Source organism: Erythrolamprus reginae, chromosome 4 (genome assembly GCF_031021105.1).
Source record: "Erythrolamprus reginae isolate rEryReg1 chromosome 4, rEryReg1.hap1, whole genome shotgun sequence".
NCBI lineage: Eukaryota > Metazoa > Chordata > Lepidosauria > Squamata > Dipsadidae > Erythrolamprus > Erythrolamprus reginae.
Window position 1 is genome coordinate 29,044,735 of NC_091953.1, and position 27,703 is coordinate 29,072,437.

The window sequence follows — 27,703 nt, forward strand, 5'->3', positions numbered from 1 at the left end:
CTTCTAAATATTAGAGGAGTTGATAGTGATTATTATGATTTTGACTTCATATTTATATCCAACATTTCTATGTATATTTTTTTAAAGTGTAAGCTATGCGATAACTGTAGATGAGTCTGCATAGCACAGTTGTTAAGGATTAAAAATCCAAAAGATAGACACATTACTTTGGTATAATTGCCCTCCCTATGGAGTTCATCTATCGGAAGTTTAATCCTTCACTCTGAATCTTCTTACTTTCTATGTTTGTCTCTGTCTCTTAAATAATTTTGTCATGGAAGTTATAATTACATTTTAACATAATTCCCTGTAATTACCTTTACTGCTTTTAAAAAAAATAATCTGCACTTCTTATTTACAATCTCTTCTTCTAGTCTCTGCTACAAACCCATCTTATTTAAAACTCAAAATAAAGATACACAGTGGTGTGCTGTGCTTTTCAAACGCCAGCTTCATTTTTTTAAAAGAAAATATTTTATTCATACTAATAGGAATTACATTTGATAGTGTCAAATGGTTTATTGAAACTTACCATTGATTTATATACTTTTTTTTTTAAAGAAGATAATATAATAAAATTCTGTAAAAGGTGTATTGTTTTGGTGTCAATCCGGTGGAAATGTCAGCTGTGCAAGGACACACATGTTCAGCAACATAGGAGATGCTTGAAAAGTATTTAGTGAGTCTCTGAAAGGTTCTTGCACAAAGCTCCATTTCAGCGGACATGGAATGGAATATTCTGTAGAAGGGTGGACCTGAATAAAACTTGCCTACTGAACAATATTCCATTCCATGTTATTTATTATTTACTCATTATATTATATCCAATCCTCTTTCCATTTATGGAAAACGCTGCAATGCTACCATTTTTTAAAATCATGTGTAAAGTCATGTACATAATAGTATCTATATCTACCTACCCTATTATTTATTTATTTATTTATTTACATACTTATTTACTTATTTGTATCCTGCTTTTACTTTTAACTCAAAGTGGTGAAGGTATTTTCCAATTCACCTTCCTTCTCTTTTCCCCACAATATCAGCCTTTGAACTGAGCTAGACTAAGAGAGAATGACTGGCCCAAAGTAGTTGTAGTTCCCAGAGCTGATGTAGTTCCCATCTTCAAGAAAGGGGAAAAAAACAGATCCAGGAAACTACAGACCTATCAGTCTGACCTCAATACCAGGGAAGATTTTGGAAAAGATAATCAAGCAACAAGTCAACGAACACCTAGAAGCAAACAAAGTAATAACCAAAAGCCAACATGGGTTTGTCAAAAACAGATCATGCCAGACTAATCTTATAGCATTCTTTGACAAAGTGACAAAATTAGTGGACAAGGAGAATGCTGTCAATGTGGTTTACCTGGGCTTCAGTAAGGCTTTTGACAAAGTAGACCATAACCTACTACTAAATAAATTAGAAAAATGTGGGATGGACAGCACACCTCCAGATGGATTAAAAACTGGCTAACTAACTGCACTCAACATGTAATGCTCAATGGAACTTCATCTATATGGAGGGATGTATACAGTGGAGTACCCCAAGGCTCTGTTTTGGGCCCAGTACTCTTCAACATCTTCGTCAATGACTTTGATGAGGGGATAGATGGGGAACTTATCAAATTTGCAGATGACATCAAACTGGCAGGAATAGCCAACATTCCAGAAGATAGGTGCAAAATACAGAAGCATCTTGACAAACTTGAACAATGGGCGCTATCTAACAAAATGAAATTCAATGGTAAAAATAGTAAGGTTCTACATTTAGGCAAGAAAACCAAAATGCACAGGTACAGTATACGTGATACCTTGCTCAACAGGTACCTTGAGAGGGATCTTGGAGTCATAGTGGACAACCATTTAAATATGAGCCAGCAGTGTGCAGCAGCTGCCAAAAAAGCCAACACAGTTCTAGGCTGCATTAATAGAGGGATAGAATCAAGATCATGTAAAGTGTTAATACCACTCTATAATGCCTTGGTAAGGCCACACTTGGAATACTGCATTTAGGTTTGGTTGCCACAATGCAAAAAGGATTTTGAGATTCTGGAAAAAGTGCAGAGAAGAGCGACAAATATGATTAGGGAACTGGAGGCTAAAACATATGAAGAATGGTTGCAGGAACTGGGCATGGCTAGTTTAATGAAAGAAGGTATTGAAAGCCACTGAGAGGCCAAGGAGAGCAAGGATGAATGCATCACCTCTATCCCCCCGCTCCTATCAGAGATCATCCATACATGTGACCAAAGCTGTTCAGGTCCTGTATTGGGGCATGAAACCTGACTGAAAAGGGTCCAAATAATCAATTTCCTCCATTGTCCTCTGGAATTGCAACACACCATCTTCTCAACCATATTTCCTAAAAAAGAGACTGGGAGAAAATTTTCCAGCATAGTAGGGTTCAGCAATTGCTTCTTGAGTAGGGGGCACACCAGCATCTCTTGAAAGAAAACAAGAAACACTTCTCCAACAAGGATGAATTCACCATCACTTGAACCCATCCATATGATACCTCCCAGGTAGTCTTAATCAGTCAGGAGGGGCATGGCATGTGCATTCCACAGCCTCTTATCCTCTTCCTCGGGTCCAACAGAATCAAAACATTCCTAGTTAACTGAGTAAGTCTGTTCCCTGGGCATCTGCATAGGACTTGCACTTGGTATTCAATTGTGAATGAATCCTAGCAATTTTATCTTCTAAATCAGTGGTTTTCAACTTTTACTTCACAATGGACCTCCTTTAAATACCTTTTGTTGCCACTTATTATTATTATTATTATTATTATTATTATTATTATTATTATTATTATTATTTATTAGATTTGTATGCCGCCCCTCTCCATAGACTCGGGGCGGCTCACAACAATAACAAAGACAATGTAAGAACAAATCTAATAATTTAAAAAACAATAAAAACCCCATTATTAAAAGCAAACATACACACAAACATACCATGTATAAACTGTATAGGCCCGGGGGAGATGTCTCAGTTCCCCCATGCCTGACGGCAGAGGTGGATCTTAAGAATTTTACGAAAGGCAAGGAGGGTGGGGGCAGTTCTAATCTCCGGGGGGAGTTGGTTCCAGAGGGTCGGGGCCACCACAGAGAAGGCTCTTCTCCTGGATCCCGCCAAATGACATTGTTTAGTCGACGTGACCCGGAGAAGGCCCACTCTGTGGGACCTAACCGGTCGCTGGGATTCATGCGGCAGAAGGCAGTCCCAGAGATATTCTGGTCCGATGCCATGAAGGGCTTTATAGGTCATAACCAACACTTTGAATTGTGACCGGAAATTGATCGGCAACCAATGCAGACTGCGGAGTGTTGGTGTAACATGGGCATACCTTGGGAAGCCCATGATTGCTCTCGCAGCTGCATTCTGCACTTAACTCAAGATTTAAATCATAATATTTCTTCAAGCCTTTGTTGACCCCCTGTGATGACATCGTGGTCCCCCCAGGCTGAATTTCTAGAGCATTCTTCTCATAAGATATTAAGATATAAGATATTATGCCAAGGACATTATTCTATAGCATTTTTATTTATGTATGTATATACTATTTTTATAAATAACTCAAGTTGGCAACCATACCTAATACTCTGGACTATGTTGCAAACTATGGAAACATTTTGTATTTAAATTTAAGTGTGAATTCCATTAAAGTCACTTGGCTAAATGTAGTCGCAAATTAATCCAGCATATTCCACTAGAGCATTACTGCCATTCAGAATAGTATTGAGATATCTGCACCATTCACAATAGTGGTGAACAATATTTTCATGCCTAGGGTCTGCACTTAGTAGATAAGAAGGATGAGGGATGATGGGATGATGTGAAATGAGGGAACAGTGATATTAAATGGGTGGATTTATTTACAAATGGGTTGCCAGGATTAACTTTTAAATTGTAGGTTGAGGGATATACAGTAAACATGGCATTTTGTTTTCTTATTTCAATACTTTGATCTTTTTAAACTCATACAACAGCTTTATTGTGCTGTCCACTGAAAAACAGAAATTACAGTAACAATGGGGAATTGTAGATTTCATTGCTGAAAGTGGGTAACAGGAACAAGACAAAATCTGGTAGTAGTGAAGCTATCAATCCTGCTTTAAAACCTGGGAAAATAGAACTACAGTGTTCCCTCGATTTTTGTGGGGGATGCATTCCGAGACCGCCCGCGAAAGTCGAATTTCCGCGAAGTAGAGATGCGGAAGTAAATACACCATTTTTGGCTATGGACAGTATCACAAGCCTTCCCTTAACACTTTAAACCCCTAAATTACCATTTCCCATTCCCTTAACAATAATTTACTCACCATTATTACTGGTACTCACCATTGAATAAGACACTTAGTGATCCTGATATTTATAAACATAATTTTTTATTAACAATAGTTATTTTTTTGTTATTTATTTGGAAAAATTATTAGTTTGGCGATGACGTATAATGTCACCAGACGGAAAAAACTGGTATAGAAAAAAAACTGCGAAGTATTTTTAAATTAATATTTTTTTTAAAACCGTGGTATAGGCTATTTGAAGTTCGAACCCGCGAAAATTGAGGGAACACTGTATTACTAATTTGATTTGCAATGATATCAATTAATGGTTCAAAAATGAGTGCTGAAGAATTTATTTTTTGATTCTGTACCATGATAAGGTTATATCTTAGTCATTTTTGGCATGCACTTCTTTGTGCTAGTACAAGTGTTTTTTATGAACTTTTTGTAATTAACTGGCGGAAAATAAAGTCCTGTGACTTCATGGACAGGTGCTTGATAGAAAAAATATGAAATTATTTTGCTTCATCAGAAGCATTCCAAAGTAATTATTAAGAAGAGATTTTTTTTCTTTTTTATTAAAACTCACTCTGAAGCAAAAGTACCAAACTTACATTTGAAACTGCATTTACTATATATAATTTTTGCTGAATTCTTTACATTTAAGGACTTTCGTCTCTATTTTAGTGGGGGGAAACCTCATTCTTAAATCACTTTCTCCAAAATCCATGCAACTTTTTAGAAATTAATAATTTTGCTGCTTTATTTCATTGTTTAAAACTTGAAATATACTTTACATAATATTGTACATACTGTACATAATATTGGCCTTACTTCAGTTATATGATTTGATAATTGTTTGAGAAGAATTATCCAAAGATCAAAAAGTTTATAAAAGTTATAAAACAATTTCTTGGATTATTTTGATTATTTAGAATACTTATCTCTGTGAAACAGATTATAATAGATTAGGAATTTGGACACAGTAATGTACAAGCACAACATTTTATAGGAATCTTTCCATTCTCTGATTCAGATATTGTTTTTTATTGTAATTCATTAGTCACATCAAAGAATGAAATGCAATGATTTGATATAAAGTGCTCATTAATTATTTCCTAATTAATTTAAAATTTTAATTCTATTGCTACTTAAACCTCTTGACTTCTTATAAGTACATTATCTGTCTCATTTTTTAATGGTAGGAGCCTTTTACAACTTTCTTCCTTAATGCAAATGATGGTAAATTTGATCATCCGGATCGAACTTTTTCGTCAGTGGCAAGATCATGGAGAAATAGCCAACGAGACACTTCAGATGTCAAGGTAAGAAAAATATTTTCTATGTACTGTACAAGTAATTGGGTGGCTGTCAATATGGTTACAAATGCAAAATGAGAATAGGAAGGATGGTTGTATAACACATGTACATAGAAAAGAAAGTTGTATTGATATCATCATTTTAAAATGCCAGTTTAACATACAATGATGAGCTTTCCCAACAGTTGAGCTATTAAAAGATCTTTTGTTGCTGACAAAATAGGCAAATACTCCTATCCCAATTTATAATCAAATGATCACAGAATGGAGAAAAGCCCAATAAATTGTTCTTTCCAGCTGTTAACTCAATATTCGGCCCATTCCATAAACGCAGCAAGATTGGATGTGACCTTAAAGTGTTATATTGTTATAGCTGTTCTAGCATGAGTTTTCCATCGCCTGGGGCAATTAATAAAGCATTAATGACAAGATACATTTAAAATGTATGTTTTGTATAAGCCTTAGCTTTTACTATATTATGCCTCAGGACATTATGGAACAACACACACTAAATTAAACTTATATCTACATAATACATTGAAATAACTAGAGAACAAGCATTACCATGTACTTATTCTTGCATAAATGGATTTTGTAAGTTTTTATTGTACTATGAAAGCCATGTTTCTTGCTTTATATTTAAACAATAAGGTATTTTCCTCATTTTCAACCCAGGAGCCCAGAAATCCCATAAAAATATATACTTGCATACACAACATTTTTAAAAATGATAAATAAATATCTTTATTCATTCAATTGTAACATTATTTGCTTGCGTGAAATCAGGAGATACACTGAAATTGTTTTACACTTATTGTAAATCCCTTTTAGTCTTTTTTGTTTTAATATATATTGTTAGAATTGTTTCTAAAGGCTCCTATAAGGAGCCTATTCATACTAATACTGCATTATTTATGTATTGCATTTCTGTTCTCAGTTAGGAGGTAAGAATAATTGGTTGAACAAAAGAAAGGTAAACTCATAAAACTGTTGCTAGGTTCTTTTATGTTTGGATTCCATTGGAAATCTGTTTCCTCTGATATATAATTAGCATAACATGGAAGTGATGATTTTGACCTGCCATCAATAGTATTTTCAAATTAAGAATAAACAACATATTTTGTTATTGTATTGTATCATATCAGTAAACTTTCAAATAGAATAATAATATGTGGAGAGGAGAATCTGTGCATATTTCTGGAGGCTGAAATCCCTTCTATGCTTCACATCATGTGAAAAGTGGTGGTTGGCATGAAACTTTTATTTAATATCACAGTCAGAAAGACAAAATGCAAGATTCAGGAATATTTGTTAGCTGTTTATTTTTTCTGCTAAGATTCACTCTAAATATATAAAGTAAATGCTAACATGAAAGCCTCTATCTAGTTTATGAAGACTGTTTACCCAAGCAATAGTTGCATACAATAGATTATTTTGTAACAGTTTATTACAAATACTATTTTGTAATAGTATGGTAATAAAATAGCCGGGGTGGCGCAGCAGGTGGAGTGCTGTGCTGCAGACCACTGAAGCTGACTGTAGATCTGTAGGTCAGCGGTTCAAATCTCATCATTGGTATCGGAGTTCGAGAATTGGGATTTTGATTTCAATGAATTACTAGCCTTTTCATAGGATGATTTTTTTTTACTAAATAGGATTATTTTTGGTTAAAGAAGAGAGGGTTGAATCAGCAGTGAAATCTACTTACCTTCCCTACCAGTTCGGAAGCAGGCACTTTGCACGCGTCACTGTCATACATGCTTTTCCACTCTCTGCACATATGCAGAGGCTTTGCACATGTGAAGAGGGTTAAAAAAAAGTGACAACATCTGGGTAGGTGGGTAAAGCCTCGCGCAGCCACCGCTAACAGTTCTCCCAACCACCGGCGGCTGCTGCTACCGGTACACCCAAACTGGGCCAAGCCAGTAGAAATTCACACCTGGGCTAAATGCTTTGCTAAGGCCACTACCAAAAAAATGAGGTAGGTTTTTTTTAATGCATGATTAGTTATTGATTACTTGTTGATAATCCCATAATGTGTCCTATTAAACTAGTGTCGTCCCCTCCAACCTTTTGGGCAATAGGGATTGGTTCAGTGGAGACAGTTTATCCATGGCCGGACAGGATGTGATTTTATGTGCTGCATACATCTCGCGGATGGGGCTTCGCTTGTTTGCACAGTCTGGTTTCTGGCAATCTGGCTGTATAATGAACTTGTTTTGTTTTGTCTGATAATAAGGGAAAATCGTTTGGTATATAGTTATGGAAGACCTCTGTTTTCTCCTTTTGAAGATTAGGACAACTACAGGCCCTAGAACTGTGCCCACCATTCAAGACCCTGTTAGACAGCAACCAGCAGTGGATAGCTCCCCAGTTCGGGCTGGTTCTACAAACTAGTAATGGCAATGGCGGGATGCATCACACATGTGCAAATGTATCACGCATGAGTGTGCATGCACGCCCAAGCGAACCAGTAGCGACAGGATTTAGAATTCACTATTGACGATAACATAGCATTTTATTCTATTAATAGAGAAATTACTAAAATGTTTTAAAAATGCAAATGTTATGTACCTAAACAATGTAAGAAAGTTGAACTAAATGCAATATAAGATTTCTTGAATAATTTTGTCTATGCAAAAAACTGAAGATTTTGCATGTTAATAAAGCTTGTTTCTTTTGTAAACAGGAACTAATTCCAGAGTTTTACTACCTGCCAGAAATGTTTGTCAACAGTAATGGATATAATTTTGGAGCCAGAGAAGATGAAACTACTGTGACTGATGTTGAGCTTCCCCCTTGGGCCAAGAAGCCTGAAGACTTTGTCCGCATCAATCGAATGGTAAGCATTTTTTAAAATCAAGCTTGCTAACAAGTCCACACAATGTATAAACTAATATGGCCTTGTTTTTATTCACTATAAAGCAACAACTGAAAATATAAGAAAAATTATAAGAAAAAAAAAACACACACACACACAAAGGAGTTATTTGATTGCACCTATCCTGTATTGCGTACTGGGCATTATGCTATGATTTTCATTGGAATTTTCTTAGTGGGGGCTTATAATAAAACCATAATTCCCCTGATAAATGTAATTATTTTGTTTAACTTGATAAAAGTTCTTGCAGTCCTCAATAAAAATGCCATCGATTTCCTAAAAAGAAGAGATCAGTACAAAAAATATTGGGCTAGAATTATATAGAAAAATATTAACATTATATGCACACATATCTAATTCAATCTCAGTTTAATCAACAAATGAAACACAATTAGATGTCAAAATCCATATTTTTCTGAATATTGTGGCAAGGCCTAATCAAAGCAGTACACAGAAAAATATATCAGAAAAATTATAGTAGGAAAAAATTGAAAAAGTGTCAATACAAATATTACATATAGAAAGGCAAATATAAATATATATATATTCAGGAATAAAGTGGTTCAGATGTAGGGGTGGATTCTAACTTAGGTCATTGCTGGTTCACTTCTTCCCATGCCTTGTGGGTGCACATGCGCTTTGCGCGTGCACTTGTGAGCAATTGCAAAAAGATCCTTTTTTAAAAAAAACAACGCCAAAACCAAGATGGTGATGCATGTGCAGTGCCAGAAATTCAGCTTTTGTGCATGCACAGAATTATTTTTTAAAAATTCAGGGAAAAATGCAAATATATATTTTGTTTAAAAGATAACAGCACCCACAGACCGGCACCGATAAAACCAGTTCCCTGACATCATTGTGACATCACCAGCGGTTTGCTACTGGTTCACACAAACCGGTCCAAACCCACCTCTGTTCAGATGCCTTCCCTGTGTGTATGTCTACTCATGCAGCTGCTTCGCTGGTCTTTGAAAACTGAATTGTTCTCTGTATATTAATGCATAAACATAAAATTCTATTTTTTTATCTTAAAAACACAGTTGCGTTTGCTGAAACAAATTAATAGATACACCTCTAGAAACTGTTTTTTGGGATACAATATTATTTGCTATCTATGTTATGATACATATACAATATTACTTTCCTAGTATGGTAGTGCAGTGAAGGAAATACTGGAAAGACCAAATTCTGGTCCTTTTGAACCGCAGAAATTCATTGGTGTCTTTAAGAGAGTCACACATCCTCGGTCAGTCTTCCTCAAACATCTACTGAATGGTGAGAAAAACTTGCAGGAGGAAGCAGGAAACTCGTGGTCCTGAAGGAAAGTCATGATATAAATTTTATGAATAGACAAATAAACATTTGACAAATATGAATTATATAATCCCAACAGTGCTTTTTTCAAAAGGCACAAAAATCCAAAAGTTAACTGTATAAAGCAGTGTTTTTCAACCAGTGTGCCTCAAGACATGGTCAGGTGTGCCACGAAGCTCAGAGAGAGAAAGAAAACAAGAGAGAGAGAAAAAAGAGAGAGAAAGAAAGCAAGAGAGAGAGAGAGAAAGAGAGAGAGGGAAGGTGGGAGAATGACATAGAGGGAGGTAGGGAGGGAGAGAGAAAGAGAGCAAAAAAGAGGAAAGAAGAGAGAGAGAAAGAAAGAGGGATGGAGAGAGAGAGAGGAAAAAAGAGGGAAAGAGAAATAGAGCAAAAGGGAGGAAGAGAGAGAGAACTTTTTTGTCCAAACTTTTTTTAGCCGCCCCCCCCCCAATGTGCCCCATGGTTTTGTAAATGTAAAAAATGTGCCGCGGCTCAAAAAAGGTTAAAAATCACTGGTATAAAGGATACAATCAATCAGAATAGAGCTTGAAGGTCTTCTAGTCCAATCCCCTGCTCATTCTTCAGAAAAGTAAAATACAATTCAGTATACCCTTTCCCAGGTGTAAGCTCCACTATACGCACAGAATTTGTTGCTGAGTAGGCATGCATTATAAATATAGAAAATACATTATGATTTTATGTAATAAATTTACTGTACAGATTATATTTTTATATATGTATTCAAGCCATTATTAAAATAATAAAAATATTGAGAGCTAATTGAGGCATATGCCTCAAATAAAGGTAAAATTATCCGTCAAACCCAGATGGCTGAATGTAATGCTGTTATGTCCGTTATGTTTTATACTCTAAATTAGAATTTATGGGTGCTGAATCTAATAACACTATTTAAGGATTACTTGTTAAAGGGCGTTTCTCAGAGAGCTGCTTTCTCTCTGCATAAATCAACACATTACAGAGGTTCTTCATAATTTATCCAGTAGTATAGTAGCGCCCATTCTCTTTTGTAAAAGAAAATGCTTCCTTAAGCATTTTTATGTCAATATTAGATTTCATGAAAATATTGCAAATGAGTCCTGTCTCACCTATTTCATTTCATCTATAAAAGGGCTCTTGCAAGATGACTGAAAAATTTTACTCCAGAAATAAATAAGAGTATATCTTTTGTATCATAAAGTCTACTGAAGGCCTTTGAGTCCATTTTCTTTAACCTGGCAACTTCTTAAGGAAGTATAGGCTCCCGAGATTCCCAAAGCAATTTCTGGCTGAAGAATGCTGGGAGTTGAAGTCCACACATCTTAAAATTTCTAAGATCATGGAGCACCTCCCTGGAGAAAAGCAATTAATCAGAATAGAATATCAATATGTGTGTAACAATAGGATTTGGTAAAAGGCAATTCTCGGTGTTTCTAACCTGCAATTGCTAAGGTTATTTATGGTTTGTCAGATAGAATAAATAATCTTTCATTATATTTTCCCAAATCATTAGCGAATGTTACGTTTATTTGAAACTCAGCTTTAAATTGAAATGGAAAGCAACTGCGTTTATTGTTTCATTGATTTGATTAATATAACCTTCTCATTCAGCACATCAACCATATTTAATAAATAACAATTCCATTCAATTGTGTTCAGTTCTCAGAGACTGTTTGGACAAATCCCTGCCATTTTCTTGGCAAGCTTTTCAATAGTTTGCCATTACCTCTATAACAACATAACTCATTACCGGACTCCATAGTGTCATCCCCAAACCCCCAACACTTTACCCTTAGATTATCTACAGTTGACCTATCCAGATTCCTAAGAGGTCAGTAAGGGGCGAGTACAAGTGCACCAGAGTGCCTTCCGTCCCCTGTCCTATTGCTCTCCTATATCTCCTATACCTTTCTTCTATTCCTATATCTCTTCTTCTATTCTTTCATTGATATGTTCTATTACTATATCTTCTTTTCTATTATTTCTTAGATATATTTTACTATATCTCCTCTATAACCTTCATCATGTATTTACTATGTGTATATAGATATATACCCACTAAACCCCTCATTGTGTATTGGACTAACTAACTAAATAAATAAACAAACAAACAAACAAACAAAACAAAAGGGAAAACACAAAAACAGAAACACCAAAAATATGAAGTGTGGAAAAATCCATCCAAGTGGGTCTAAATTAACTTCTCTTGGGTTTCCTTTAATTATTCTAACTTACCCCATTTTCCCATAGAAAATTAATACAGGCTTGATGTCAGCCCTGTGTGATAGGTCAGGTCAGAAAACAAACTCTACAAAACTTTTCCAGACTTTCTTGAGTTGCGTTTTATTGGTATATAGGTTAAACAAACTAAAATCATGAAAACCTGACAGCATTTCCCCCCATGTTTTAGTCAAGACAGTTAAGAGAGCTAGTTTGGATTCCTTTCTAACATTTCCTTCCCATCAGGCTTGCTATCTCTTATCGCATAGTTTCTCCAAGGTACTAATCTCTGTGGCTCGCAAGCTTAGATATCGATCCATTATTTTCTGTAATAAAGAGAATTTCAATGCATTCAGATTCTCTTCATTTCTTTCAGTCCTTTGTCACCCAACATTTGAATATATTTAAATAGTTTTATTGGTTTATTTATTTATTTGTCAAAACATGTACAAGATAATAGGTATGGTATAAACAAGTAAAAGCAAGTAGGGATTGTTGAGCGTTGACATCCTGCTCCGGCTGATAATGTGATTGGGATTGGGATGAATGTGGTTGAAATTGTTTTAAAGGTCTGTGGTTTTAAGATTTAGGTTTTATGCTTGGATTTCATAAATTTTGTATTTTGTATTGATATTATTTTGTAAGATGCCCTGAGTCCACTGGAGAAGGGCAGCCTAGAAATACAAACAAACAAACAAACAAATAAAGTAGGTACAGTAGTACCTCTAAATACGAGCTGCTCCACATGTGAGTATTCCAAGTTACGAGCCGCGATGCGAGCAAAATTTCTGTTCGACACCCGAGCTCAAATTCGGGATACGAGCCGAGCTTCCACTAGGTGGCACAAGAATCTCCTTGCTTCCGGTTATCTCAGCGCGAAAAACAAAGTCTAAAGGCACTCGATCGAGATGCGAGTTGATCGACTTACGAGCTCAGGTCTGGAACGAATTAAACCCGTATGTCGAGGTACCACTGTATAGGTAAATTTTGACAATAGGACAGGGATGGTAGGCACAATGGTGCACTTGTGCATGTCCCTTACAGACTTCTTAGGAATGGGGTGAGGTTGCCTATAGACAGTCTAAGGTTAAAATTTTGGGGGTTTGGGAAGAAACCATAGAATCAGGTAGTGCATTCCATACATTGATCACCCTGTTGCGGAAGTCGTATTTTCTCCAGTCGAGGTTCAAGCGGTTTGCATTAACTTTGAATCTATTTTGTGTGTATGTGTTGTTTGTGGTTGAAGCTGAAGTATTCATTGACCGGAAGGACATTGTAGTAGATGATTTTATGAACTAAATTTAGATCAGATCGAAGGCGACGTAGCTCTAGGTTTTCTAAGCCCAAAATTTCAAGTCTGTTGGAATACGTAAGGTATTCTATTGCGAGCGGAGGAGTGAAGGACTCTTCTTGTGAAATATTTCTGGACTCTCTCAATTGTATTAATGTCCGATATGCAGTGCAGGTTCCAGACGGGTGATCTGGCAAATGTTTTGTGTACTCTGGTTAGCAGTTTGATATTGCCAGAGAAGAAGGTATGCAAGATTAAGTTAACAATTCTTAGTGCCTTTTTGGCAATGTTGTTACAATGGGCTCTCTGACACTTAAGTCATTAGATATGAGTACTCCAAGGTCCTTAACAGAGTGAGGTTCATCTACAAGGTTGTGTCTTCCAAGTTTGTATTTTGTGCTCTGATTCTTTTTGACAGAGCATTTATTGGTGAGATTTAAAGTTGCCAGTTATCAGACCATTGTGATACATGGTCTAGGTTTTTTGGAGGGTACAAGTATTGTGGGTGGTGTTGAATAGTTTAACATCGTCAGCAAAGAGAATGCAGTTACAGTGGTCCCTCGATTTTCGCGGGTTCAAACGTCGCGAAACGGCTGTACCACGGTTTTTCAAAAATATTAATTAAAAAATACTTTGCAGGTTTTTTTCCTATACCACAGTTTTTCCTGCCCGATGACGTCATACGTCATCGCCAAACTTTTGTCCACCTTTAATAAATATTTTGTTTAATAAACTGTAATAAATAAACATGGTGAGTAATAATCTAAATGGTTGCTAAGGGAATGAGAAATTGCAGTTTAGGGGTTTAAAGTGTTAAGGGAAGGCTTGTGACACTGTTCATAGCCAAAAATAGTGTATTTACTTCCACATCTCTACTTCGCGGAAATTCGACTTTCACGGGCGGTCTCGGAACGCATTCCCCGCAAAAATCGAGGGAACACTGTACTTATAATATGATCACTAAGGTCCTTTATGTAAAGAATGAATAGCCTTGGTCCTAGAACGCTGCTTTGAGGGGTTCTACCCAATGGTCTCTCTTTCTACGGTATGCTCCTTAAATTGTTTTATTATTACTTTCTTAGTATAACTTTGCATCCCCCCCCCCCAATGTATTATGCTCTTTTGTCCTTCTCATTACAAGTTCATCCACCTTGCTGCTAATAATCCTTTCTGTGCTTCCACATTTCCCAGCATTGGACTATTTTCATTGCTTATTGACCCCTATGACAATCATTAAGTGTCGTACCACATGATTCTTGACAAATGTATATTTTATTTTATGTACGCTGAGAGCATACGCACCAAGACAAATTCCTTGTGTGTCCAATCACACTTGGCCAATAAAAATTCTATTCTATTCTATTTTCTAGAGATGAATAAACCAATTTCGGTGGTTTAAAATAAGCTTATGATTCTGTGAAGAGATTTGCCTCTGTTGACATTTCTTTTCAGCCTCTTCTTCATCAATCGTCTCTTCTTTTGTAGTGAAATGTGATTTGTGTAAGACTGTCATACATTTGCATATATCTTAAATATAATAATATCATAGTCACCATTTTCCTATTGTTTTCATAATGATTATATCCTGGTCACTTCTTAAGATTTAATTTAAAGGTGCCTCTTCTCTGGTAAGCTCCAAAACCCAATTCTTTTAACGAACATTAATTTAAGTGATTCAGAAATTTGGTTTCATTGTCATGGCTAAGGCATAATATACCCAATCTTTGTGAAACATCCAATTATTAAAATACAGTAAGTTACTTCTACTGCTGGTTTCATTCAACACCGCACAATTGTCCTTGATATTTTAACCAGTGGGTGATAATATATCTCTAGATCTAATTTACATTTGTGTACAGATATTGCCACCTATAGTTATTATACAAAAGAAGCTAGGTGTTTTTTCCCCAATATGTTAGTTTTTATATACTGTATTAGTAATACTTCCCCCATTGTAATCTTCTCTCTTCTGTCACAAAAATTTGCATTCCAAAACCAAAAAAGAATTCTTAGTTCTCGATCTGGAACTTTCTAGTACCAGAACAGAAATAACTATATATATATTCCCTCTTTCAAATGTTGTTGGCGCTATATTTGTCTTTTTTGTTTCATTGATGTGACAACTCCAGTACTTATCCCTTGTAGAATATCTTGAAATATCCACACTTTTCTAACTGGATGCTGCCCAGTATCTGTCATCTTTCCTCCAGGGAAACAGAGTTCTACCATATTTTTCATATTATTCAGCAGCGGCCTATCTCCATTTCACTTCAAGTGGAATATCCTACTCTTATATAGGTTTGCCTTTCTCTCAATGCTTTCCAGTGCCACATGAATCTAAAAAACTTCCACTTGATGCCATAGTGTTATCAATATTTAAATGGTCCTGCACTAGATCAGGATACTATACTTTTCTTGTTTCATCTGGATTTCCCCCCAAGATCATGATGACATCATGATAAAAATTACAATATTTTCATAAAAACATGATACCCTGAAACAGTTAAAAAATTATGCTATTTATGTAGTTACATACTAAGCACATCTGAATTATATTAAAGTACACAAAATATCTTTACAATCCCCAAGTAATGTCACAACTTTTGAGGATCTTTAATGTTTGGAATTTGAAAATTGAAAAATTTGGCATACCCTAACACATGATGGCTTTTCCCACATGCATCACCTATTCCAGTAGCTAACTTATCTTGATGCCTAATCCCTGAAGATGAGAAATCAGTGTACTCTTCCTTACTTTACTCTCCCACTAAACATTATTGTAAAAATCCCTACTTCCATCTATCCTTTGTTCTTTTGATGTGATTGCCACATGTAATTCTTTTTATAATTAATCCAATAACTCTCAGAATACTTTCTGAAAAAATAAAAGCCCACTACATTGGTGGAAGGTCTTAAGCATAAAACCTATCAGGAAAGGCTTAATGAACTCAATCTGTATAGTCTGGAGGACAGAAGGAAAAGTGGGGACATGATCGAAACATTTAAATATGTTAAAGGGTTAAATAAGGTTCAGGAGGGAAGTGTTTTTAATAGGAAAGTGAACACAAGAACAAGGGGACACAATCTGAAGTTAGTTGGGGGAAAGATCAAAAGCAACATGAGAAAATATTATTTTACTGAAAGAGTAGTAGATCCAGCAGACGTGGTTGGTAAATCCACAGTAACTGAATTTAAACAGGCCTGGGATAAACATATATCCATTGTAAGATAAAATACAGGAAATAGTATAAGGGCAGACTAGGTTGACCATGAGGTCTTTTTCTGCCGTCAGTCTTCTATGTTTCTATGTTTCTATTTATTTAAAAAATAGAGAAAACCTATTTAAATTTTAAAAATTAAAAACTTATTTAAAAAAAACAAAATCATGCAGCTGCGAAAAAAAACCTTTCATGGGCTACATCAACAAAGAAAGAGTCTCAATATCAAGGGAAGTGATAACATTATTCTATAATGCACTGGGGATGCCACATTTAAAATACTGTGTCCAGTTCTGGTCATTATAATTCAGAAAAGATGACAATGCTCTTGAAAGAGTGAAGAGAAGAGAAACAAAGATGATCAGGAATCTGGAGACTTATTCCTATGAAGAAAGGGGACACTTTTTCTTCATAGACCGTGGGGAGACATGATACCAGTATCAATACTTGAAGGATTGCCACTGGGAATACAGATTCATTTTATATCTCATGGCACCTGGAAGTAGGACAAGAAGCAATGGGTGGGTGCTCATCAGAGAGAGATCCAACCTGGAAATAAGGAGGAATTTCCTGACACTAAGTACATTTATTTATTTATTTATTGGATTTGTATGCCGCCCCTCTCCAGAGACTCGGGGCCGTTAACAGCAACATAAAACAGCATATAACAATAATCCAATACTAAAAACAGTTAAAAACCCATTATTATAAAAAACCAAGCATACATACAGACATACCATGCATAAAATTGTAAAGGCCTAGGGGGAAAGAGGATCTCAATTCCCCATGCCTGGTGGCAGAGGTGGGTTTTAAGCAGCTTAGGAAAGGCAAGGAGGGTGGGGGCAATTCTGATCTCTGGGGGGAGTTGGTTCCAGAGGGCCGGGGCCGCCACAGAGAAGGCTCTTCCCCTGGGTCCCGCCAAGCAACATTGTTTAGTTGACGGGACCCGGAGAAGACCCACTCTGTGGGACCTAACTGGTCGCTGGGATTCGTGCAGCAGAAGGCGGTCCCTGAGATAATCTGGTCCGGTGCAATGAAGGATCATAACCAACACTTTGAATTGTGACTGGAAACTGATCGGCAACCAATGCAGACTGCAGAGTGTTGGTGTAACATGGGCATATTTGGGAACGCCCATGATTGCTCTCTCAGCTGCATTCTGCACGATCTGAAGTTTCCAAACACTTTTCAAAGGTAGCCCCATGTAGAGAGCGTTACAGTAGTCGAGCCTCGAGGTGATGAGGGCATGAGTGATTGTGAGCAGTGACTCCCGATCCAAATATTAAACAAGGGAACAGGTTGCCTCTTAGAGTTACGGATACTCCATTGCTAGAGGTTTTCAAAAAAAATATTGCACAACCATTTGCCTAAGGTGGTACAAGAACTCTTGCTTTGGATTATTAGAAGACACTGATTATTACTGATTTTTTACATTAATAAATTAATGGTGCATTCATATTTAACAGTATATGTACATATGTGCACGATTTTGTGTGTGTGTGTGAGGTGTATGTTATTAAATTCCATTTTGTTTATATTTGTCAGCTATATATGAGAGGAATACTGTAGTACTGCATAATAACTTGATCCCATTCTAATTTAGAAAGCATTTTGTAAACGAAATGATAATATTTTATATGTTTTAACTGAGAAATAATCTCTTATTGAAAAAAAAAATTCCTGTGCAGATTGCTCTCATTAAAAAGGCTAGAGGAGTGATTACATTCAGTAACTTTTAGGATGTGTTTCAGTGGATTTTAAGAGCATTCAATTTATACATCAGTGATTGTTGGCTCAGTTTAATTTATCCATAGCAAGCTGGACTGATTACTACTGACATAGCCATGAAACATTAATAAAGCATTGTGTTCAATGCTAACATGATTATGGCCTGACCTCAATGATGTCACAGAGGACAGAAACAGTAAGTGTTTCTGCTAACATTACCCTAATGCTGGGTTCATCAATCATAATCTACCAGTTTACAAAAAAGGGAAGAAAGCTTTTCACAGATGTGACTTCGTAGTCTTGCTGAGCTTTTTGATCCCAGAAGACTTGTGGTGGCATGAGAGTCTGAAATAAAACAGGTTCAGAAACAAGCCAAGCATGTTAAACCAAGGTAAAAAAACTGTAATGTAAAACACACGGAGACACAGCAAAGACTTTAAAGCAAGCATTTGTAATTTCAAGACATGACCTGTTGTAATCCAAGACTAATTATGACAATGTTTTGATTATTTAAGGCTCAGATTGTAGTTTATTACAAGTTGCAGTGCTGAATATAGAAACAGAAAATATACTTTCAGATTTAGGAAGTGCCTTCCTCTACCTAATAGAGTGATAGCTTGTCTTACAAACTTAATTGGTTCCAGGATGAGGTTCTTAAGGTGAAAAGTTTGTAAGACGAAACAATGTTTCCCATAGGAATCAATGGAAAAGCGATTAATGCATGCAAGCCCAAAATTCACCCCTTTTGCCAGCCGAAGCACCTGTTTTTGTGCTGCTGGGATTCTCCTGAGGCTCCCCTCCATGGGAAACCCCACCTCCAGACTTCTGTTGCCAGCAAAGTGCTCATTTTTGCAATGCTGGGATTCCCCTGCTGGGATTCCCCTGCAGCATCACAAAAATATGGAAGTCCGGAGGTGGTGTTTCCCATGAAGGGGAGTCTCAGGGGAATCCCAGCAGTGCAAAAATAGGTGCTTCGCTGGCAACGGAAGTCTGGAGGCGGGGCATCCCAGCGGCAGCGGTGGGTTTGTAAGGTGAAAATAGTTTGTAAGAAGAGGCAAAAAAAATTTTAAACCCCGGATTTGTATCTCAAAAAGTTTGTATGACGAGGTGTTTGTAAGACGAGGTATCACTGTATACTAGTTTTGTCATTTAGAAAGATGGAATATACAGATATTTTAAGAAGTCCAAAATCACATCACAAGGCTCTGCCTACCCTCCCGAATGTCACCATTTTCTTTTTCTTAACCCTCTGCACATGCGCAAAGCCTAAACCAATTTCTATAGTCCTATATTTTTTTACTCTGAAACAAAATTTCATGGATGCAGTTGGGCTAGCTCCCATTTACTAGGGCATACAATTGTGACAATGATTTAAGAAGAAAAAATGATTGTAAGCTTTCATTTTGTTTAGCTATTTTTTGCAGAATACATTTTTCTTAACTCATATTTAGCTAGTAATGTTATTTTCTGATTAACATGGAAGATTACTGACAGATAAAATCATACAGCTCTGATTCAGTGAAGGCTATATTTTTATTGCTAAACTGAGCACACACTTTTATTCTAAATAATTTGCATCTGAAACCTCTGCATGGTCATGTTCTATGTATAGAATGATGAATGTTAGAAATATAGGGGGAAAACAGCTGAGGCAGGAATAAAACATAAGACTTCAAAATTTTGCTATCTACCATTTACCCAAGTTTCATTTTATGAAATTCATAACAACTTGGTACTGTTTAAAATTCTATAAATCGGGTTTTTGTTTACATCTACAAGAGTAGAAAAATGGTATACACACTGTAAAATTATCATCTATAACTGGAATAAGGAAGCCAGAATTTTACAGTTTGTGTTTTACAATCCAGTTAACCTGGAATAGTACTTCTTAAACTGATTGACATCCATTGTCTCACAAGGTTTATTTTAACAAATATTCTAATGAATTAGGACTGGAAACAAAGGTTTTTGCGAGAAAATGGAACAGATTCCAAGAATGGTACCAAGGATGATCAGATAACGAAAAACTATTGAAAGAGATTGAAATATTTGAGCATACTTATCCTTGAAATGAACAAATTGAAAGGAAATGTGATAGTGCTCTTCAAATACCTAAAAGGATGTTATACCATTTGTCATTCCGGGGTTCAGGAGACAGTAAAAAGAATTCAAGAAGTAGATTTGAATTTTTGAAGAAAATGTATAATTATACAATTGAATCAATAACAAGCGAAAATGACCCCCCTTATGCTTTGATTTGGATGATTGCGCTAAATTCAGTAACATAAAATAAATATTTTTAGTACTTCTATTGATGTTTCTCAACAAGCTCTCAATAGAGCGAAAAGCATAGATGATAATAATAATAATAATAATAATTTATTAGATTTGTATGCCGCCCCTCTCCGAAGACTCGGGGCGGCTCACAACAACGATAAAAACAATATTATAATGGCACAAATCTAATATTAAAAAACTAAAAACCCTATCATAATTAAAAACCAAACAACACATACATACCAAACATAAATTATAATAAGCCTGGGGGAAAGATGTCTCAAATTCCCCATGCCTTGTGGTATAGATGGGTCTTAAGTAGTTTACGGAAGACAAGGAGGGTGGGAGCAGTTCTAATCTCCGGGGGGGAGTTGATTCCAGAGGGACGGGGCCGCCACAGAGAAGGCTCTTCCCCTGGGGCCCGCCAGACTACATTGTTTAGTTGACGGGAGCCGGAGAAGGCAACTCTGTGGGACCTTATCGGCCGCTGGGATTCGTGCGGTAGCAGGCAGTTCCAGAGGTACTCTGGTCCAATGCCACGTAGGGCTTTAAAGGTGTAGAACCGAATGGCAATAAAAGCTTACAAAACATGTATTTACAAAGTCCATAGCATATTAAGAATTTTAAAGGACATTGTGACAAGATGTCTTGTTTGTAAAAGAAATAGAAAATGATACTTGTATGAGAAGCATTTTTTCCCTTTTTCATCCTCTTTATTTCATTTCTAGGCTCTGGAAAGTGAATTTGTATCGTGTCAGCTTCACCAGTGGATTGACCTCATATTTGGTTATAAGCAGCGAGGGCCAGAAGCAGTGCGGGCACTTAATGTTTTCCATTACCTGACATATGAAGGTTCCATAAACCTTGACAGCATCACTGATCCTGTTCTCAGAGAAGTAAGTACCTCTGGCTAACACTTTTTCCCTTCAATTATGATAAATATATCTTAAAATTATTAATGATTGCTTTTCTTTTCTTTTTAAATGCTTTTTTTGTTTTGTTTTGTAATCCAAATAATAATTATTGGTTTAAATTATTTATTTCAATTATTTGAAATCCAAATAATAAATCCCAGAGTACATATAGTCCTCGACTTACAACAGTTCTTTAACCCTAACCCTGAAAAAAGTGACTTATGACAGTTTTTCACATAACTGTTCTGTCGGGCTCTCTGGTAGACTCCTCCCAAAAATTCACAGGTACAAATTTCAGACACACACACATTTGAAAATTCAAAACAATTTTCTTTATAATGAAAATTCACTTAAACCAAGCCCTCTTTTGGTATAGCAAAGAGCATTTGTCTCCAAACAAACTGGTAATTTGTACAAGTCCCTTATCAGTTCTGTGATACTTAGCTTGCAGCTGTGAGGCAATTCACAGTCCTTCTTCTTTCACAAAGTGAAACACACTTTGCCCTGGTTTAGTTTCAAAGCGGGGGGAAATCAGCACACAAAAGGTCAAACGCAGCAAAGCAGGCACGAAACACAACGATCAGATAATCCTCCTCAATGGCCACCTCATTATAGCAGCCTCACTAATTACCACAGCCCCACCCAACCACAGGTGGCCTCATTTTCTTTGATAATAATCTCTCAGTTGTTGTTGCATATGCATCGCTCTCCGCATGCGTGGCTGTATCATTAACTCTTGTTCTGGATCCAAGGAGGAGCTAGATAATTGATCTCCTTCTGAGCTGTCTGCCACACTCTCCTCCTCCCTGTCACTCATGTCTTCTTGATCAGAGGAGCCTTCATCAGCAGATTCCACCAGGGGCAAAACAGGCCTGCAGCATGCGGATGTCTCCCCCACATCCACAGTCCTTGGGGCAGGAGCTGGGCCAGAGCTAACCACAACACTATTGAAGCATCCCCACGGTCATGTGATTAAAATTCAGCACTTGGCGACTGATTCATACTGATGATGAATACAGTGTCCTGGGGTCATGTGATCACTTTTTGCAACCCTCTGACAAAGAAAGTCAACTGGAAAGCAGGAATTCACCCAATTGTTACTAACTTAACAACTGCAATTCTTTAACCACTGTGGCAAGAAAGGTTATAAAATGGGGGCAAAACTCACTTAACACTTGCTAACGCTTGCTAAAGTGAATTGCTAACTCACTTAGCAACAAAAATTTGGGGCTCAATTGTGGTTGTAAGTCGAGAACAGAACTACCTTTACTTCAAAAAAATAAGAGTTGTCTGTATAACTGCACATCCTCAAGCTTATTTGTTGTATTGTCATCTGTATCTTGATTAATTGATTCAAGGCAATGAAAGATGGACATCTGGTTTTAAAAAAAATTCTCTTTTGAGGTAATATAAAACAACGTTAGATGTCGGAGAATTTTGCTGACATTACCAAATTACCATAGAAATTTGGATTTTCTGTGGTAATATTGATTTAATCAACAAATGAAGTTAAAATGGGTTACCTGTTTTTTCTAACATGTTGTTACTAACTAGAAGATTTGGACAATTTGAAATCCGTACATTTATTATACATACTATTTTTGTTTTTCTTTGTTTATTTATTAATAAATACACAGAGATTAAAATAGCCAAAACATGAATAAGCACGCAGCTTTCTTTTAGAATGTGTGTATAGTATTTTATAGCACTTTAAAAAAAATGATTTCTGCAAAATGTCCTTCCACGTATTGCCTCCTAGCTTGTCACTTCATCTTAGGAAGATTATTATTAGATTAATGTGGAAATATAGAACATTCTATAAAAAGATTCACTTTGGTTGAAAAAGTGTGAAGATGCAACAGCTGCAGGATGAGTGTTGTTGTGTTGAGGCTGCATACATAAGCTTCCATGCCCTATGATATCTGCCATCTGTTGTATGCAAAACAAGCAATAATTTATACAAAGGCAATAGAAGACTTGTGGCTTTTCCCCCCTGGAAACCAAGAATCTGGAAGTTTACAGTTAATTAATTATCTCACAAACAAAATATTACATTATATTTCCTTAACATTTCTACAGTTTAGACTATGTTATAGATATTAGAACCCAATTTCATGGTAATTGAAGGCTTGCATGGATTGTATCTAATTCATACAGTCATTGAAAAAGTTGAAGTATTTTTTAATCTTTCATTTTAATATTGGAAAGATAGGCTAGAAATTTAACAAATAAATTCTTTCAATGATTTGGATCTAAATTTATTCATCATGGGAGACACATTTAAATATGTCAAAGGGTTAAATAAGGTTCAGGAGCGAAGTGTTTTTAATAGGAAAGTGAACACAAGAACAAGGGGACACAATCTGAAGTTAGTTGGGGGAAAGATCAAAAGCAACATGAGAAAATACTATTTTACTGAAAGAGTAGTAGATCCTTGGAACAAACTTCCAGCAGACGTGGTTGGTAAATCTACAGTAACTGAATTTAAACATGCCTGGTATCCATGCCCAGTCAACGAAGCGGTGGAAGTGATGTGCCGGTGCCTGGAGGCTGTTGGGGCCTGGATGGGTGTCAACAGACTCAAGCTCAACCCGGATAAGACGGAGTGGCTGTGGGTTTTGCCTCCCAAGGACAATTCCATCTGTCCGTCCATTACCCTGGGGGGGGAATTACTGACCCCCTCAGAGACGGTCCGCAACTTGGGCGTCCTCCTCGATCCACAGCTCACATTAGAGAACCATCTTTCAGCTGTGGCGAGGGGGGCGTTTGCCCAGGTTCGCCTGGTGCACCAGTTGCGGCCCTACCTGGACCGGGACTCATTGCTCACAGTCACTCATGCCCTCATCACCTCGAGGTTCGACTACTGTAATGCTCTCTACATGGGGCTACCTTTGAAAAGTGTTCGGAAACTTCAGATCGTGCAGAATGCAGCTGCGAGAGCAGTCATGGGCTTACCCAGGTATGCCCATGTTTCACCATCACTCCGCAGCCTGCATTGGCTGCCGATCAGTTTCCGGTCACAATTCAAAGTGTTGGTTATGACCTTTAAAGCCCTTCATGGCACTGGACCAGAATATCTCCGAGACCGCCTTCTGCCGCACGAATCCCAGCGACCGATTAGGTCCCACAGAGTGGGCCTCCTCCGGGTCCCGTCAACTAAACAATGCCGGTTGGCGGGCCCCAGGGAGAGAGCCTTCTCTGTGGCGGCACCGACTCTCCGGAACCAACTCCCCCCGGAGATCAGAACTGCCCCTACTCTTCCTGCCTTCCGTAAACTCCTCAAAACCCACCTTTGCCGTCAGGCATGGGGAAACTAAACATCTTCCCCTGGGCACGTTGAATTTATATATGGTATGCTTGTGTGTGTGTATGTTAGTATAGGGGTTTTTCTTAAATTTATAATATTTTAATTAATTGGATTATGTATTGGATTGTCTTTTCACTTGTTGTGAGCCGCCCCGAGTTTTCGGAGAGGGGCGGCATACAAATCCAAATAATAAATAAATAAATAAAATAAATAAATAAATAAAGTACAAAAAATAGTATAAGGGCAGACTAGACGGATCATGAGGTCTTTTTCTGCCGTCAGTCTTCTATGTTTCTATGTTTCTATCATCCAAACAGACTCAATGAAACCAGAGCAACTCACTCTCATTTATTTCAAGAAGTCTAATAAATTGACTATGAACATATCAAGACAAAAAGTTCTTAAAGAGAATTTTTGAGGACAAGGATTAGATTAACATTTTTCCATGTCCAACGATTCTCCCTGAAGTAGTTATATTTTAGGATTTCTATTCTTTTACTTGTGTTTGGCTTTTAGGATTTCTATTCTTTTACTTGTCTTTGGCTTCCTTCTGATATAGATAATCCTAAATTTAACCACCATCCATTTAGTGACCATTTGAAGTTGCAACAGCACTTTTAAAAAGTGGCTTCCAGGAGGTCCTCCCATTTATGACCATTGTGTAATTCCCACGGTCATTTAATCAAAATTGACAACTGGCATTTATTTCAGATAGTTGCAGCATCCTGAAATCACATGATCACCAATTGCAACCTTCCCAGCCAGCTTCTGACAAGCAGAATCAATGGGGAAGCTGAATTTGTTTAAGGACCATATTATTCACTTAATAACTGCAGTGATTCACTTAACAACTATAGCAAAAAAGTGGTAAAAATGAATACAACTAATTTAGTATCGAAATTCTAATAATAATAATTAATAATAATTTATTAGATTTGTATGCCGCCCCTCTCCGAGGACTCTAGTTCCAATTATGGTTGTAGGGGGAGGATTATCCATAATCAATCTTGTAGATTTAGACTAAATACAGGATAATATATTCTGCCTTCCTTCCTCCATTCACATATTTAAGATGATTTTTTAAAATGTTTTTGTTATATAAATAAATAGGCAAAAAACCTGGCATATTTGCAGACCATCTATTTGTATAAAATACCTTTATTTCAACTTTTTCAATACTTCAACTTTTACATATATTCCAAATGCTTCATGTAAGACCTCCTAATCAAGTCAATCTGATATTCTCCAGGTATATTGGAAAATGCAGCTTCAAAATTCCTAGATAATATCTTTTTTAAAAATATAATTTATTAATTTAATAAAAAAGGAGGGGGAAAGGGGGAGTACAAAATCAAAAGGAGGCTAGAAATTCTTGTAGTTTCAATCGCAGTATATTTGCAAGGTACCAATTGGATGATGTTGGTGTAGCTTAGCATCTTATGAATTATGTTGTTATTGTACCTATATATACATGCTTTGAATTAATAGATGCTTCCAGTCACTTCCATAGTTTTATTTTTTAACTTATTAGAAATGTCCTCCAGATTTTTATTTGGTAAGATTGAGATAAATTTAATCTGAAATGCTCTGAAAAAAAGTCTAACAGAGAAATATTTGTGTTGACACTCAACATTTACCAAGTTATGCTTTCTTTATTTTTTTTCTATAAACTATTAACAGATCTGATTAAACTGTAAGAGTGACTTACTGTATAATGAGATTAGCAGCAGGGTAAAAATAATCTTCCTTTTGGAAAAGGAATCATGTCTTATTTTCCCCCCACCCCTAGTTTTTTTCATTGGATGTATTGCATTCCAAGGCAGACTCTAAGCAAGCCAAACCACTTTTCTTTTATTATTGTATCTATGTCCAAAAATATTATTTATAGTCTAATGAAATGTGCTTTGTTGGGGGATGAGAAGGAACTATTGTTAGAGATACACACAAATTGGAAACATAGCAAACTCTAGTTTCATCAGATAACATTTACAAGAATGCTGATGTAATGATAGTTTCCCTTTTTTTTCAAAACCAAGAAATTTAGTAAAGTGAAAGATAAAATGAAATAAGCAACTCTGGGATATTGATTTGGTTTTTTTTTTCCTTGACAGGTGAAATCATAGTTATAGCACTAACCACAGCAATTATTGCATTAAAATGTCATGAAATTAGAGGTCAGAATAAGAGATGATTTTCTTCCGTATGTCAGATTAAAAGTTGACATTCTTTGACAGCACAGGAGCTCTAGCTGAGAAAATTACGACAGCTTAACTCATTTTGCGCTTGTACAACAGTAATTGATAATGAACTTTTCTATGACAGCCCTCTCCTGTGGAGAAACATGACAGAACATCTCTGCTATAAAGTCTGTATCCCTGTTTAATATGTAAACAGTAGTTGCATTGCACCCTGGATGTTGTTTGGGATTGTCTTTACTATTGGTGTACAACTGTACATTTATAAATCCAACCAATGCTTTTAGCCTTTTCAGTTATCATCAGAATACAGTGGTACCTCATGATACGAACTTAATTGGTTCCAGGAGGAGGTTCGTAAGGTGAAAAGTTCGTAACATGAAACAATGTTTCCCATAGGAATGAATGTAAAAGCAAATAATGCGTGCAAATCCTTCAGGAAAATCCCAAACTTTAGAAGGGAGGCGAACAGAGGGCAGGGAGGAGCAGCTAAAGGGGGCGGGTGGAAGAAGCAAGGCTAGGCTAAAGGGTGAGTGGGAAGGAAGAAAGGCAAGGGGGGCGCCCCTCCCTTTTCTTTCTTCAAAAGACACCCCTTCAGTGCCTGCAAACACGCTGTTCTCCTAGTTATTTAAATGCAGTCTTTTCCCCCTCCAAGCCGCCCCTCCCTTTTCTTTCTTCAAAAGACACTGTTTCAGTGCCTGCAAACAGCTGTTCTCCTAGTTATTTAAATGCAGTCATTTCCCCCTCCAAGCCG

At 36.6% G+C, this 27,703-nt stretch overlaps 1 protein-coding gene across 6 annotated transcripts in view; it reads left to right on the forward strand.

The window, feature by feature from the left end:
• NBEA (neurobeachin) overlaps nt 1-27,703 on the forward strand; it is a 428,967-nt gene that overhangs the window by 350,972 nt on the left and 50,292 nt on the right. For all 6 annotated transcript variants that reach the window (XM_070749903.1, XM_070749906.1, XM_070749905.1 and 3 more), the window contains 3 exons: nt 5,494-5,613; nt 8,297-8,449; nt 21,262-21,429. In XM_070749903.1, coding sequence (XP_070606004.1) covers nt 5,494-5,613; nt 8,297-8,449; nt 21,262-21,429 — 441 coding nt within the window. The remainder of the gene's footprint in view (nt 1-5,493; nt 5,614-8,296; nt 8,450-21,261; nt 21,430-27,703) is intronic.